The 14,800-nt window shown below is 54.6% G+C and overlaps 1 protein-coding gene across 1 annotated transcript; it reads right to left on the bottom strand.

The window, feature by feature from the left end:
- Positions 1-610: 610 nt before the first annotated feature.
- Positions 611-12,687, bottom strand: SLC25A23 (solute carrier family 25 member 23). Its single transcript, XM_037823920.1, has 10 exons — positions 12,376-12,687; positions 11,196-11,322; positions 10,536-10,623; positions 10,117-10,228; positions 8,928-9,086; positions 8,689-8,841; positions 8,407-8,514; positions 7,272-7,439; positions 2,837-2,987; positions 611-1,772 (listed from the first exon to the last, which is right to left on the bottom strand). The coding sequence occupies exons 1-10, from the start codon at positions 12,529-12,531 to the stop codon at positions 1,588-1,590; spliced, it is 1,407 nt and encodes a 468-aa protein (XP_037679848.1). The 5' UTR covers positions 12,532-12,687; the 3' UTR covers positions 611-1,587.
- Between the last annotated feature and the right edge of the window lie 2,113 nt (positions 12,688-14,800).

Raw genomic sequence — 14,800 nt, forward strand, 5'->3', positions numbered from 1 at the left:
TTATTTTTTGCATAATTGGAGGCTTGGGTTCAGGAAAAGGTAGTCTGTGTAGACTTGCTCCTGGCTTCCAGCTCTCTTTGAGGCCTGGGGGACAGAGCCTGGGGAAGGGCTGGCAGTGCTGGGGTGGGGGTGGGGGTTTCCCCTAAATTTGTCCCCAGCCTTATTGCTTCCTTGCCAGCTCCTGAGAAGGAGCGATTGGATGCTTCAAGGGGACTTTGACTCCAGGGGAGGGTTTTGCTTGTAGGGTGGGGAGGGGTGTGGAAGACGCTGCAGAGTTAGGGGGGGTTAGCAAGGTGGTTTGAGGGAGCGGTTTCCCCTCAGGGCCCAGAGCTGCGGCCATGCTAAGGAGGTGTGACGGGGCTAGGGTGTGTGTGTGTTGGGGGGGGGGGGTCTGGTGTCCGTGCAGGGGCTGAGAAATGCAAGCCCTTCCCTTGCTGCCTGGAAATGAGCCATGTCATGATCACTGGACAAATCCCACGGGTGTTCTGGAACCAGGAAGCTAGGACCTGGGCTTCCCCACAGGTTGCCAAGACTTGGGATCCCATGGTTTGGGGAGCAGGCTCTGGGCTGTGTCTGGGATGGAGGTGCCTGGGACCCAGGATCCTGTGGCTGGGCTACTGGGATCTAGGACTTGGGCTCTGAGGGTTCGGGATCAGGGTGTGACTTCTATTGGATGAGATTTTTTTTTGGTAGAATCCTGTGACTGGGGTGAAGGAATTTGGGATCCAGAATCTGGGATCCAGTGGATCCTGCAGTGCCAGGATCCCATTGCTGGGCTGTTGGGCTCTTGTCCTTGTGGCTTTAGGAGCCATAACCTGGTGGGTTGGAGCTTGGGAATCTGGGATCCAGTAGTTGGGGGGGTTGAGGGTATAGTGGCTGAAATGCAGGGGTCTGGCAGTCGAAGCATGGGCATCTGGGATTCAGTGGCCACGGTATAGGACTTCAGGAATCCAGTGGTTGGGAGGAGGGGATCTGGGATCCAGTAGTTGGAGTCTCAGGACCTAGGCATTGCATTGTCAGGATCCAGTGACCAGGGTTTTCTTGATATCCAGAATCCAGTGGCAGAGTTTGGTGATTGAAGTGTGGGGATGTGGGATTCAGTCATGGGGTGGGAGATCAAGGATCCATGGCTGCACTGGATCCAGGGCCTGTGGGAGCTTGGGGTCTGCATGTTGAGCTACAGGGATCAGATCTGTGCTACAGGGTACCCGGATCCATGAGCTGAGTTGTGGGGAATCAAGTGCCTAGAACCCAGAGAGCCTCAGGCCCCAGTGAGTGGAGCAGGGAAATGCAGATCCAGTAGCTGGAATGGGGGGGATGCAGGGTCCAGCGGTTTGGGGGGATGGGGATCCAAGGGTGGGGGTGTGAAGAACCTCAGGTCTTGTGATAAGGACATCAGACAGCAGGGTGGGGTACGGAATCCAGGATCCAGAACTGGAGGAGTGGAGTGTAGGGGCTGAATGTAGGGATCCAGTGGTTTGGGCAGGGGGGGGATCCGGGATCCGGTGGCTGGGCTCTCAGTCTCCAGTGACAGAGGTATGATGTGGGGGGGGGCATCACGATCGGGTTGAGGGTCCCTTGGGCCCCTCACCTGGACGTGACCCCCAGGGCCTGCTTCATGTTTTCGTAGACCACGTAGGAGATGCTCACGGCCGGGACAACCTTCAGGAAGTTGGGGGCAATGCCCCGGTAGAGACCCCGCACACCTTCCTGGGACAGGATGTGACGGAGCAGACCCAGCATGGAGAGCTGGGGGGCACCCTCGATGGAGGCTGGGGGGAGGCATGGGGCCACGTAAGGCCAGAGGGCCCCCTCTCACATTCCCCTCTCAATCCCCAGGGCTGGGCCAGGTAGGGCTGCAGCAGGAGGGAGGAGGGTCAGATCAACAGTGGGACCTACCACTCAGAGTCAGGGTTCCACTGGCCTTGGAACTGGCTGCCTACCTTTTCACCCCAATCCTACAGTCCCAAGTTTGGGGATGGTTAGAAACAGAGCAGGTATGCGTGTGTGTGTGTGTGTGTGTGTGTGTGTGTGTGTGTGTGTGTGTGTATCTAGAGGGGGCAGAAACATCCTCTGCCTAGAACTCAATTCTCTCCCTATTCTCCCAGCTAACTCCTTAGTCTCCCAATCTCCATTCCAAAGCCGCCTCTTCAGGGAAGCCCTCCCTGGTTCCCCAGTCTAAACTGGGCTCATTCTCCTTTTAATTCAACCCTAAATCAATACTTAGTAGTGGAATGATTTATTTAGCATCTTTCTGTCCCTCCAGGCTCCAAGTTCTAGGACAGTAGAGCCCAAGTCTATCTCAGGCACTGAAACATCCCCAGCAAAAGTCACGAAACACAAAAGCTCAAATTCCCAAGGAAATGCTCAAAACAGATCCAGGGAGAGTGGGGAAAAAAAAATTAAAAAGAACCCCATAAAAGGAAAATACAGAGAAAAACAATAAGCAGCCTTGCTCTGCCGTTCTGTCCTTAATCCTCTTCCCAGCCTTCCCCTTGCTGTAACCCAGCCTTGCAAATTAGCAGCTCAATTTACCAGCCCAGAAAAGCTAGACATCTGCCAATCCTGCAGCCGCCCTGCTAAGATTGCTAGGAAGCTCTCCTGTCTCACTGTGTCTGTTCTCCTATTTAATCTTCAGCTCCAGAAGGGTAAAGGACACCCACCCCAATATCACACATGGGTAAACTGAGGCCCAGAGAGAGGTAGGGATTTAATCAAGGCCACCCAAACCCAGCAGGATCTCAACCTGCAACTCTGCTGGGGACCCGGTGGTGGGGAGAGGAGATGGGACCCAAGTCGTGGGATCTTCCCTGCACGCCGCCCCCCTTGGGCTCACCTTGGGCCTGCATGCGGGTCCGGACCAGGGCCAGGGGGTAACTGGCTATCTGGCCACAGGTGCTGGAGACGGTACCGCAAGCCAGGAGCACAAGGATGCCTGGGTCTGCCGAGTCGTGGCTGGACTGCTGGAGCCACTGGTTCTTCAGGGTCTGACCGGAGGAAAGAAGGGAGTGGGGTGGGTTGGGGCTGGTGACAGCAGGACTCCAGCTTCAGAGGCTTCACTGGCCAGCTCTGTATCCCAGACCGTCACGGAGCCCTTGGTACCTGCCAGGTGCTGTGTGAGCTCCTTACCTGCAACCCCCGTTCAACCCTCACCTCGGCCCCTATGGTTGGGCAAATAATGTCCTCCTCTGACATCCACTTCCTAGTTCCTGGTAACTGTGAATATGTTACCTTACATGGCAGACACCACGAAGGACATCTGAGATGGGGAAATTATCCTGGATCATCTAGGTGGGCCCCCTGTCCTTATAATAGGGAGGCAGGAGGGTCAGAGTCAGAGACATGATGATAGAAGCAAAGGTCAGAGAGAGAGAGAGAGAGAGAGACATTGGAAGATGCTACACTGCTGGCTTTCAAGTTGGAGAAAGGCGCCAAGGAATGCAAATGATTTCTAGAAGCTGGACCAGGCAAGCATGACGGTGAATTTAGTATATCATCTTGCCTAGGTTATGGTGTCCAGTTGTTTGGTCAAACCCTTGGCTGGTTGTTGCCGTGGAAGGAGTTAGCATCTACAATCCAGTTGACATTAAGTAAAGGAGATAACTCTCAGCAAGGAAAGTGGGTCTCACCCAATCAGCGAGATTGGAGGGTTCCAGAGGTCAGAAGAATTTCTGCCTCAAGACTTGAACGTCTACTCTTATTGGAATTTCCGGCCCGCCATCTTCCCCTAAGGAGTTTCGATTCAAGACTTCAAAATCACCTTTCCAGGAATTTCCAGCCTGCAGCCTGCTCTGTGTAATCTGGGCTTGCCACAATTGCACAATCCAAGTCCTCATAATACATCTGTTTACATGTCCATCTAATCTATCCATCTATCTACCCTTCTATTCACCTGCCCATCCATCCATCTGTCCTGTTTTAGGAGATCCCTGAAGGGTAGAGCAAGGGAAGGGATTTTCTCCTAGAGATTCCAGAAGGAATGCAGCCCTGCCGACATGTCAATTTTAGCCCAGTGAGAGCCAGTCCAGATTTCTGACCACCAGAACTGTCAGATAATACATTTGTTTTGTTTTCAGCCACTAAGCATGTGGTCATTTGTTATAGCAACAGTAGAAAACCCATATATTCTCCAAGATAGGTACCTGTGCGATGAGGGTGTCTTGTCCTTATCCCTTTCCACTTCAGTTCAAACCTGCCAACTTCAACTGCTATGGACTTTCTCTGGAGCTGGCCAAGGCTACTCTGACCACATGGGAGCAGGTGGGAAGGGCTGGGGAATTCACATGCCCAGAAGCGACCTTCCAGCATGGACTGATAGAAGTTGGTGTATCAATACCCCAGCTCTCTTGGCTCTCTGGTGGGATGTTTTCTACGCTGCCTCCCAGAGGTCCCCAGCCAGATCGAGCTCTGGCAGCCCATAGTGGTAATCTGCTTTGATAACACATTCTTTATTGGCTGCCTTCCCTTCCCTCATTATCTCCCAAATAAACCACTTACCCTCACATGCCCATCTCAGGGTCTATTTCTGGGAGAACTCAAACTAAGACAAGTACTACTCTTATCCCCATTTTATAGGCAAGAAACTAAGGCTGGGGGAAGTTACTTGCCCCAAGCCACAGAGCAAATAAAGATGAGAATTGGCATTCAGAGCCATGGCCAAATCCAGGACAGTGCACTTTAAGACTTCAGGGTTTCTAATCCTTTCTGAAGCCTTCTGTGAGCCATTGGTAATGGCTGCCTGGAACTGCTGTTGAGAGGGACTCAGTGGGAAACACTGCTGTGATCGATTAGTGATGTCTGACCCAGGCATGGAATGGGCAAGGAGGGAAAAGTGTTTATCACTGTTGCCTTCACAATCTCAGTAGCCCCTTTGTGTCTGGAGCAGCATTTGCCAAATAGGTGATTCATGAGTTATTAAGAGCTGCTCTGTTGAAAAGACGTTCCGCTGATTGGATAAGTGTGGCAACCAATGGATTAAAGGGAAAGTTAAGAAATTACTTTACTGCGGGCCTTCTCAGAGCCTTTAAGGGACTAACATACATTTTGAAACTCCAAAAGGGCGCAGAGTTTCCCAAAGTTCTTAGACCTCTGAACTCCCTTATTTTGCTGAAGAATTTAACAATGAGGTTGCTTCTTATTTCTGCCCCAAACCTGGCTTCCTATTGCACTTAGGATAAACCCATCAAGTCCTTGCTGACTCTTCTGACCTGTCTTCTACACTGATTTCTCGCTAGCCAGTCAAACCTTCCTCTCCTCTGATAGGGCAAATTTGTTCCTATCTCCAGACCTTTGCACCTGCCATTTGCTCTGCCTTCCTCACCCCCTTCACTTACATGCACTTTTCATAGCTCGGGCTTCAAACTCCAAAGTCACCTCCTCAGAGGCCTTCCTGACCACCCACTGCTACTTTCAATTACACATCTTGTTTCATTATCTTCTGAGAACTTATCAGGATCTGAAACTATCTTATTTGCTGGCTGACTGTCTATCTCACAGCCTGCTGGAGTGGGAGCTCTGGGAATCCAGAAACTGTGTCACTTTTGTTCAGTGCTGTACCTGGAACAACCAGTATGGAGCCTGGCAGAGTGGATGCTTAGTAAGTACCTGTTGAATGAATGAATGAATGAATGATGGTCCTGTCTCCTTTGGCTGTATAGATGCTGGGAGCTGGGAAGTTATGAATGGCAGGTATGGAGTGTGTTGGATCAGGACCCGCCTTGTAATTTGGGGGGTGTGCTGGTTTGTATATATTATGCCCCCCAGAAAAAGCCATGTTCTTTGATGCAATCTTATGGGGGCAGACATATAAGTTGGAACGTTTGGATTAGGTTGTTTCCATGGAAATGTGCCCCATCCAACTGTGGGTGATAACTATTATTGGATAATTTCCATGGAGACGTGGCCCCACCCATTCAGCGTGGGCCTTGATTACTGGAGCACTATATAAGCTCAGACAGAAGAAGCAAGCTTGCTACAGCCAAGAGAGACACTTTGAAGAATGCACAGAAGCTGAGAGAGTAGCTGCAGATGAGAGACAGTTTGAAGACGGCTGTTGAAAGCAGACTCTTGCTCTGGAGAAGCTAAGAGAGGACAAATGTGCCAAGTGCAGCTGAGAGTGACATTTTGAAGAGGAGCTACAGCCAAGAGGGACACTTTGAAGAATGCACTGGAACTGAGAGAGGAGCTTCAGCTTACAGAGACATTTTGGAGACGGCCTTTGAAAGCAGACTTTTGCTCCAGAGAAGCTAAGAGAGGACAAACGCCCCAAGAGCAACTGAGAGTGACATTTTGGAGGAGCTGAAGCCTAAAGAGGAACGTCCTGGAAGAAAGCCATTTTGAAACCAGAACCTGGAGCAGACGGCGGCCACGTGCCTTCCGAGCTAACAGAGGTTTTCTGGACGCCATTGGCCATCTTCCAGTGAAGGTACCCAATTGTTGTTGCATGACCTTGGACACTTTATGGCCTTAAGACTGTAACTGTGTAACCAAATAAACCCCCTTTTATAAAAGCTGGTCCATTTGTGGTGTTTTGCATTCTGGCAGCATTAGCAAACCAGAACAGGGGGCCTGATGTGAAATAAAAATGGGGGTAGGGGGCATGTCCAAAGATAAAGAATTTCAAGATGGCAACAGCAGAGCATTAAACAAGGCATGCGATGCTTCTGAGCTTGGGGAGGTCTGTAGCTATGCGGGTTGCATGCATAAGAAGCACGTTCTGTCTGTCTTGGAATATAAAGATTCTGGGGGCTCTTAATTTGGGTGTGCTAAATTGGGAGGACCTGGTGATCTTATCAGGAGCACACAGAAGCAATGCATGAGACCCCTGGAAGAAAAACTACAAAACCTCCCCATTCCTGCCCCTCTTGACAAACAGGGAGTGGGTTTTATGATGGTGGCAGGTGCTTGATTGAGCAGACCCAGGAGAGGACATCTGCCTGGAGATTGAAGCTAGGTTCGAAACACACTTTGGGGAATATGGGCTTCCCTGAGGCTCATCTTTGCCTGCTCTCTGTGATCCTGTGAGCTGGAGAGGTCCCCAGCTTTCGACGTTATCCTGAGCTCCAGGCAGATGGAGCTGCAAATGGAAGATGCTGGCAGGGGTTGGTGGAGGGGTTGGGGATTCCGGGACCATGGTGCTCCTTGACCATGGGCTCATCGTCCCCCAGCTGCAAGAGGTCAACTGAGCCAGCCCCAGGGAGAGGGAGTGTGGCGAGGGGCAAATCTCAGAGGGGAGGAGAAGGGAGGGAGGGAAGGGTGGGGGGCTCACAGACCTCGTAGACGGCCAGATCAATGCCTGCGTATGGAATGATGCCCAGCACGTTGGGCAGGTAACCTCGGTAGAAGGCAAGGGGCCCTTCTCTCTCCAGGATCCGCCGTGCACAGTCCAGCAGCCCCTTGTACTGGCCTGTCCGGCGCAGGGTCAGCCGTGTCTTCAGCACCTGGGGGAGAACCAGGGCTGTGATTATCCCTGGAAAAAGGCATCCCTGGAAAAGCGACATGCAGAGATAGCTCCTCCTGAAAGCAGGCACCCCAAGAATAATTCACTTAAAAGAACCACTTAAAAGAACCATAGCTGCAGACTTCCCCAAGCTCAGAATTTAGAATCTTCTGCTATCGCCAAATTGCTACACTGGAATGGTTACACCTGCCACTGCTAACTGTCCCCTAATATTTTGTTCCCTTCTTCCTTAATAATAGGTGCTGACATTCAGAAAGTACACAGCCACTAGAAATAAAGACTATACTTCCCACTTGCCTAGGTGTGTGGCCATGTGACTAAGTCCTGGCCAATGAAATAGGAGGAGGAAGTAAATGTGACTGTCAGAAATGTCCTTAAAGGCATGGGGACATTCTCTCCTTTGTCTCTTCTTCCTTCTTGCTTTTAGGGATGTGGGTGTGGTGGCTAGAGCACAAGCAGCCATCTTGGTCCACGAGGTGGATGCTATATACTGAGGTGGTGGAATGAGATAGAAGGAACCTGGGTCTCTAACACCATACCAGCCCTGAACTGCTCACTCCAGACTTTATGTACATGGTTTGGGTTTTCTTTCACTTTCAGAATCCTAATGGCACAACCTGAAACTGAAGTGATTTCTCAGAAAACAGGTACACCTAGAAGTGATTCCTCTAGGAGCAAGTGTCCTGAAAACCAGCTTCTTTAGAAGAGGCACATCCCACGACTATCATCTAAACAGTTATAATCAACACTGCATCTCCAGATTCAAGCCATACGTTAAACTGTAACAACCAGAAATGCTACACACAGTAAAAACAGGGCTGAAAAGAGCTATGGTTGGAATCAGAGAGAGGCAAAGTTATGATTCCAAGGCATGTCACACCACGGAGTGGAGTGTTTATTGCAGACACCCTCCCTCCCCCCATTCTGCCAGGGTCCCTCCTCCTCACCTCCATGGGGTAAATGATGGTTTGGGCTGTGGCGCCAGCCAGAGATCCAGCCACAAAGCGCTCCTGCACGTGCAGCATCTCCTGCTGCCCCCGGATGGCCCGTTTGATCTAAGGGTGGGAGGCAGAGGAGGGGACAGGACCTCAGGGGTTGAGTCTTCCCTGTACATACACAGGCTCTGCTGTCCTCCCAGGCTTCTGCGGGCATTGGGCATGCAGCCCCCAGCCCCGAGCAAGCCCGCAGTCCTCCTCACATCCAGCCAAGCTTCCCCCATGCCTGCCCACCTGCTCATAGGCCATGAACTTGATAGCCGACTCCGGTGCAATCTTGAGCACGTTGATGCCGTTGCCACGCCAAAGGGAGTGGACGCCCCCCTCACGGATCATGCTCCGCAGGCCCCCCAGGATGTTCAGCTGGTTGGTCTTGGAGGCGTGAACCTTGGGCAGGGAGATGAGGAAGATTTGGGGTTCTGCTCCCAGGACCCAGGCCTGGGGCAAGGGGCAGTCTTGCCGGGGCCCCTCACCTGCATGAAGACCTTGAGGCGATCCAGGGGGGCTGTGCCTGTCCGCGACACGGCCCCCGCCACGGCGCCTGCCACTAGCTGCTTCCACCACATGCCAGTCAGCTTTTCCTGCTCCGAGAACTCATCTGGCACGGTCAGGCACTCGCCAATGTCTAGGACCTGGGGACACAGGGGTCGGGGGCATCACGTTACAGGGGTGGCAGTGGGGAGATGGAACCCAGTCCTGAATGGGGGAGTCTCCCCCAGGGATCACAGGACACCCTAGAGAGTCCACCAATGAATCTTGCTTGGAGAGCTCAGAGATCCCTCTTGGATCCCTTACCACATCTTCCCCAAACTTCCAACTCAGTGGTGTCCCATCTAGAGATCCTGGCTTCTCTCCTGGGGACCACCACCAAATCCCATCAAAGGATCCTACCCAAGCATCTACCACACTAAGATCCCCCCAGATCAGATCTCTCCCAAGGATCCCACCCACCCAAGGATCACCCACATCAGGAATTGCAGATGTTCCCACTGGGACTACACACGATCCCACCAGGGATCTCCTCCATAGGGTGTCCCACCTAGGGAACATCCTTCCCACCCCCCAGGAGGATCTACCTCTTGATTTCCCAACCAGGAGTCTAGTGGATCCTCTAGGGTGGGAGTTACACTGGATCTCCTCAGATCCTGTGGAGGGATCTCCTCTAGATGTCCTCAGGAATCTCCACCCAGGAATTGACAACCTAGAGGCCTCCACCTCTCCAGCAGATCCCACTAGATCTCCCCCCATCCTGAAGCCAGTGGCTTTCTAACTTTTCTCCTTAGCGGCAGAATACTTTATTCGGAAGTAGGAAAACCTAGCAGAGGGGAGCTTGTGGATTGAAGGCGAGAGGCCTGAGGCCCCATCCCTTGAGCTCCCCTTCTCCCCAGCACCCCAAACCCCACAACCCCAAAGCCCCGCTGAAGGGTTCCAACCTCATATCAGAGACCTCCCAAAACAGGTCCCCCATCCCTTGAAAACTCAAATAGGGGGAGGGAGGAGAGGAGCCTCACCCCTCAGCTGCTCCCAGCGGCTCTTCCTTCTAGAATCCTGGGCTCAGCCCTTCCATACCCTGGGGAGACCAGAGCAAGGTGGGGAGGGCCCCAGGGTCCCAGGGCAAAAGTGGACACGGTGGCTGGGCTGGGAAAGTCACCCCCACCTCACCATGGAATGCTTCCAGAAATAGAGCACATCCTCCACGTTCTCCAGCGAGTGTAACAGGAAGTGGTCTCGCCATTCCTGCCAGTCAATGGTCATCGTGCCATCACGGTCCATGCTGGGTGGGGTGGGGCGGGGACAGGGTCAGTGCCTGGGGCTGGGGGTGCCTGGTCAGTGCCAGGGGTGAGGTTCTGCCAGGGGCAGGGTCTGCTTTGATTTCTCCTAGCAACCCCATCAGGGAGACGGTTTTATTACCCTCATTTTACAGGGGAGGAAACGGAGGCTCCAGGGCGTGAGCCCCAGATCTGCCTGACTCCAAACCCCAAGCACTCACTCAGCTCCACCCTCCCCGGGGGCTGGCTCTGGGGCCTGGAGGCCTCAGGTGGTCCTGAGATACCTGGGATTCCAGCCCTCCAGCTCCTCACCTGTGCAGAATTTTCTCCGCCTGCTTCAGCGAGATGGAAATGCCCAGAGCCCGGAAACTCTGTTGGATCTCAGAGACATCGATGTGACCTGGGGAGGGGGATCCGAGGTGGAGGAAGGGTGTGTGTGTGTGTGTGTGTGTGTGTGTAACTTGGGGGACCCGGGGCTGAGGAGCAGGAAGGCTTGGGATACAGATTTCCTTTGCAAGACCATCGAGGGGGTCTGGAAATCCAGGGTGAGGTTTGAAGCAGGGTTGGGGGAGGGGTTTCCCTGCCTCATTGGGGTCACTAAAGTAGAGGGGTCTACTGTTCCAGAATGAATCCATGGGCAATAACGGGAGTCCTTATGCAATTGGGGAGGTGGTCTCTGTCCCATAGGGAATCCAGGAGCACTATAGGGGATCTTTGTCTCTAGGAAAAATCCAAGGGTAGTAATGGGGGGGAGGGGGTCCTGCCCCAAAAGGGAAAAGGAGGCAGAATGGGTTGGCTGAGCCTCAACCCACCTAGCTGGGGGTGGGGAGAGCTCCCAAAATAGCCTGTGAGTCATCAGAGAGAAGCGCCCTCCCCCCTCCTCCCAGCGCTGCCGGTTCTGCCCACATTGGCATCTCCCGGGCACCCACGGCCCCAGCCCCAGCCCCAGCCCCGGGGCCTGCCCGACCCTACCATCCTGGTTCCGGTCCAAACTGTGGAACATAAGTAGCAAGCGCTGCTCCCGCTCCTGCAGGTAGCGACTAAACTCCTCCAGGTCAAAGCCGGCATCAGGATCTGTGTCGCCTTCCGGGGAGATGTCCTGGCCATGGGGAAGGGGATACAGGAGGCTCGAGGGGTGGGGTCCCACCACTGGCCATCTGCCTCAGGAACCCAGGGCCCCCAGGGCCCCCAGTGCCCTGGGGAAAAGAGCAGGGGAAATCACCCCCACCCCCACCCCCATCAGCCCACTTCCCAGCAGCAGGCCAGCGAAGTAGGCAGCGTTTGCCCAGTGTTGCTGGTGAGCGAGCTGAAACATGGCGAGGTTAAGGAACTTGGTCAAGGTCACAGAGCGGGGAAGTGGCAGCCTGGAGCTCTTTGTCTCTGAAACCCATCCTCCTGGCTGTCTCTTATAAAAACCTGCCCACATGGCAGGCTCGGTGGGGAGCTCCTTACGGACAGCTCCGGGCACCGTGGGGCATGGCAGAGCCAAGCTGAGCGGCCAGGGCCCCTGTGTTCCCATCTGTAAAGTGGGAGGTTGGGCTGGAGGTCTTGGGATGCTGTGAAGACATTGGAGGGGCATCTGGGGCTACAGGTGTGGAAGACAACTGTGTGGGTTAGGAGTGGGAGAGTGAGTGTGTGTGTGTGTGTGAGAATTCCTGCTTTCACAGGTGCATCCCCAGCGGGGGGCTAGCCTCGGACAAGATTGAGTCCCTGACTGGGGCAGCCTGGGAGCATCAAGCCAGGATTGGAAAAGTGCAGGTGAGGGGATATAAACTGAGACCAGGAGGTCAGTGCGTGCCCAGAAGTTCTGGAGGAGGGTATGGAGGGTGTGTCTCCTGGAGTGGGAGTAGGAAATGCCTTGTGCTGTGCAGACATTCCAGAGGACCCCCATTCCATTCCCTGGCAGACATCCCCAGGGGTGTTGACAGCCTAACTGTGCAGGGCCTGGGGCCTGCGTGGCCCTGGCTCAAGCAAACCCGCTTAGGCCCAGACACGCGTGGGCAGGGGGAAGGGGACAGAGGCGCCCAGGCTGGACACAGGTCCTGGAGTCCGGCCACAGGCAGTCCCCTGGCAGCTCAGGGCGCTCCATTCAGCGGGAGCGGGCCGGGTCGGGATGCGGCGCGCCAGGCGGGGGTCCCGGCTCGGGGGGTACCTGTCGGGCGCCGCGGTCCGGGTCGCCCCCGCCCAACCGGGCCAGTCCCTGGCGCAACTCGTGCACGTCCACGCGGCCATCCTTGTTACTGTCCAGCTCCTCGAAGAGGCGACCCCAGCGCTGCCTCCGCTCCGCGTCACCCGGGCCCCCCCGCATGGCGCCCGCCCGGGAGGGGGGAGGGGAGGCCCGGCGGCGGCGGCCTCGGCGGGGGCTTCGCGGCTCCCCCTCCCCCCCCGGAGCCCCGCAGGGCCAGCTCCGCGGCCACAGCCACCCAAGCCTCGGTGCTGTCTGCTCTGCTCCGGCACTGGCAGGAGGCGGTGGCTGCTAGCCGTCGCCGCCCGCTCCAGAACTTGCGACTCCTCCCGGACCCGCACTGGGGGGAGGGGGCCGGGGGCGGAGCTGGGGGCGTGGGGAAGGATGTCTGGGATGCTCTGCATTGCACTGCCAGGGGGAGCACCAGGGATCCTTCTGGGGAGTGGGGCTAGGGGAGATCAGTGGTCTCAGTTCTGGTCTCAGAGTTCCGCCTTCGAGTGCCTCAGTTTACCCTCTGGCCCCTTTCCCCAGAGGGTGAGGCAGGGAGAAGTCAGAGATTGGTCTCCTAATCCCTTTGCACTTGACCGCTCCGCCTCCCTCGACTAATCTCCTCCAAGAACTAAAGTTCTGGTCTTTCCTAGACGTACGCAAGGAACCCCGCACAATCTAACCTTCCATCTGACCTCCCGCCCGTTTCGCGTTCCCCACTCGGCCCCAGAAACAGAAGATCAAGACGCGGCGAGCTCCATCCATCCCTTCATCTCGCCCGCGCGACTTCTTTCCAGGTTCCGCTCAGCCTGGGAAACGGAAGATCAACGCGCGGCGGCAAAGGCGGCTTCTTATTGGCCAGAGCCGCCTGGGCTGCGCCCGCCCGCGCGACAGCGCCCTCCCACCTGGGCGGGGCCTCCCTGCTGACCCTCCGCAGTCCCCGGCCCTCGCAGCCTGGCTACCCGCCAGGCAGTCTTAAAGGGGCCGCGGCCGGGTCCGGAAACCGGGCTGACGGCCCTCTCCAGCCCGGCCTGGGAGTCTCAGTGTCCTGGAGACTGAGGATGGGGTGGCTGAGCGCTGGAGGCGGGTCTCCTGCCTGTCAGGCTCGCTGCACCTGCCGAATGTCCCTCCCACTAGTTTCGGGCGCAGTTTCTCGACTTGCCGTTAGGGGGAGGGGCGGCCAGCACATTTGACAGCAAATAATAATAGCAGGAGCTCACATTTATTGGTTGCGTTACATATGCCAGGCCTTTTACTCACATCCCGCGTCGTCCTCGCCAAAACCCTATAAGGTCCGGGGTACTGGCTTTCCCACTTTGCAGATGAGGAAACAGGCTCGCGGAGGTGAAGTCTTGCTCAGTCCACGGGCCCAGTAGACAACGCAGGTATTAAACCCGACCTGAGATTCTTAGCCATCACCCTCTACCCTGGAAGGGACTAGTTATACCCTCGAGAAGGTCACCTTGTGATCATCGTCCTTTATCCAAATACAGCTGCAAGGTGTGCTTCAAACAGGTGTGTCCCAGACAGAGGAACCTTTAGAGAGGGTCCCCTAACAGACGTTTTCATTCACAGGTGGTCCCAGGACGTGCCCTTCGACATGTGTGTGTGTGTGTGTGTGTGTGTGTGTGTGTGTGTAAAGATGTTTTCCTATGGGGATACCCCAAACAGGCGTTTGCTCTCAGATACCTCCCCGACAGGTGAGCTGTAATACACATCAGCCTCTGTCTTGCTGCCCCTGCCACAGATGTGCTGCATTGCAGGTGTGCCCGTTGTACACCTTTATACAGGTGTTCCTCATGCAAGATGGTGTCTTTCGCCTCATTTCTCAACAGGTGCATTTTTCAACAGGTGTCTGCCCACCCAGGAGTGCGGTATACCGTTTTCCCCCCATAGAGTTGTGTTCCAGCTAATTATATACCCCTATTGTATGTTTTCCTATATCTGGCTCCCATATAGGTGTGCTTAAATACAGGTGTGTCTCATACAGCTGTTTCTAATACAGGTGGGCTTCCACGCAGGAATTTCTCATACAGGTGTTGTTCATTTCCTTGAGGAGCCATGCAGATGTGTTTCCCAAACAGATGCATCCCACTCAAGAGTACTTCAGTCAGGTGTTATAATGCAAGTGTATGCTAAACAGATGTTTTCCTTACAGGTGTGTTTCCATTCAGTTATACCCCTTATAGGTGCGACTCAGTGCAGATATTCCTCATAGGAGTTCTTTTTACTCGTGAACTTCCATGCAGGTGTGTTCTATACAGATTTGCCTTCAAACAGGTGTGTGCCACGCAGGTGGACTTTCATTAAGGGCGTCCCATCCGTGTCTGCCCCTGGCAGGAGTGTCTACCTGCCCCGTGGGTTTCCACGCCTGAACATTTCTATAGGCGTGTCCACAATACAG

This window comes from Choloepus didactylus (assembly GCF_015220235.1).
Source record: "Choloepus didactylus isolate mChoDid1 chromosome 25 unlocalized genomic scaffold, mChoDid1.pri SUPER_25_unloc1, whole genome shotgun sequence".
NCBI classification, from domain to species: Eukaryota; Metazoa; Chordata; class Mammalia; order Pilosa; family Megalonychidae; genus Choloepus; species Choloepus didactylus.

Coding starts and splice junctions, on each gene's coding strand:
- SLC25A23 (XM_037823920.1), bottom strand. CDS start 12,531: ATGCGGGGGGGCCCGGGTGACGCGGAGCGGAGGCAGCGCTGGGGTCGC. Junction 10,624..11,195: donor TTTGGACCGGAACCAGGATG/GTAGGGTCGGGC, acceptor CCCCCTCCCCAG/GTCACATCGATGTCTCTGAG. Junction 1,773..2,836: donor GACCCGCATGCAGGCCCAAG/GTGAGCCCAAGG, acceptor GCCTCCCCCCAG/CCTCCATCGAGGGTGCCCCC.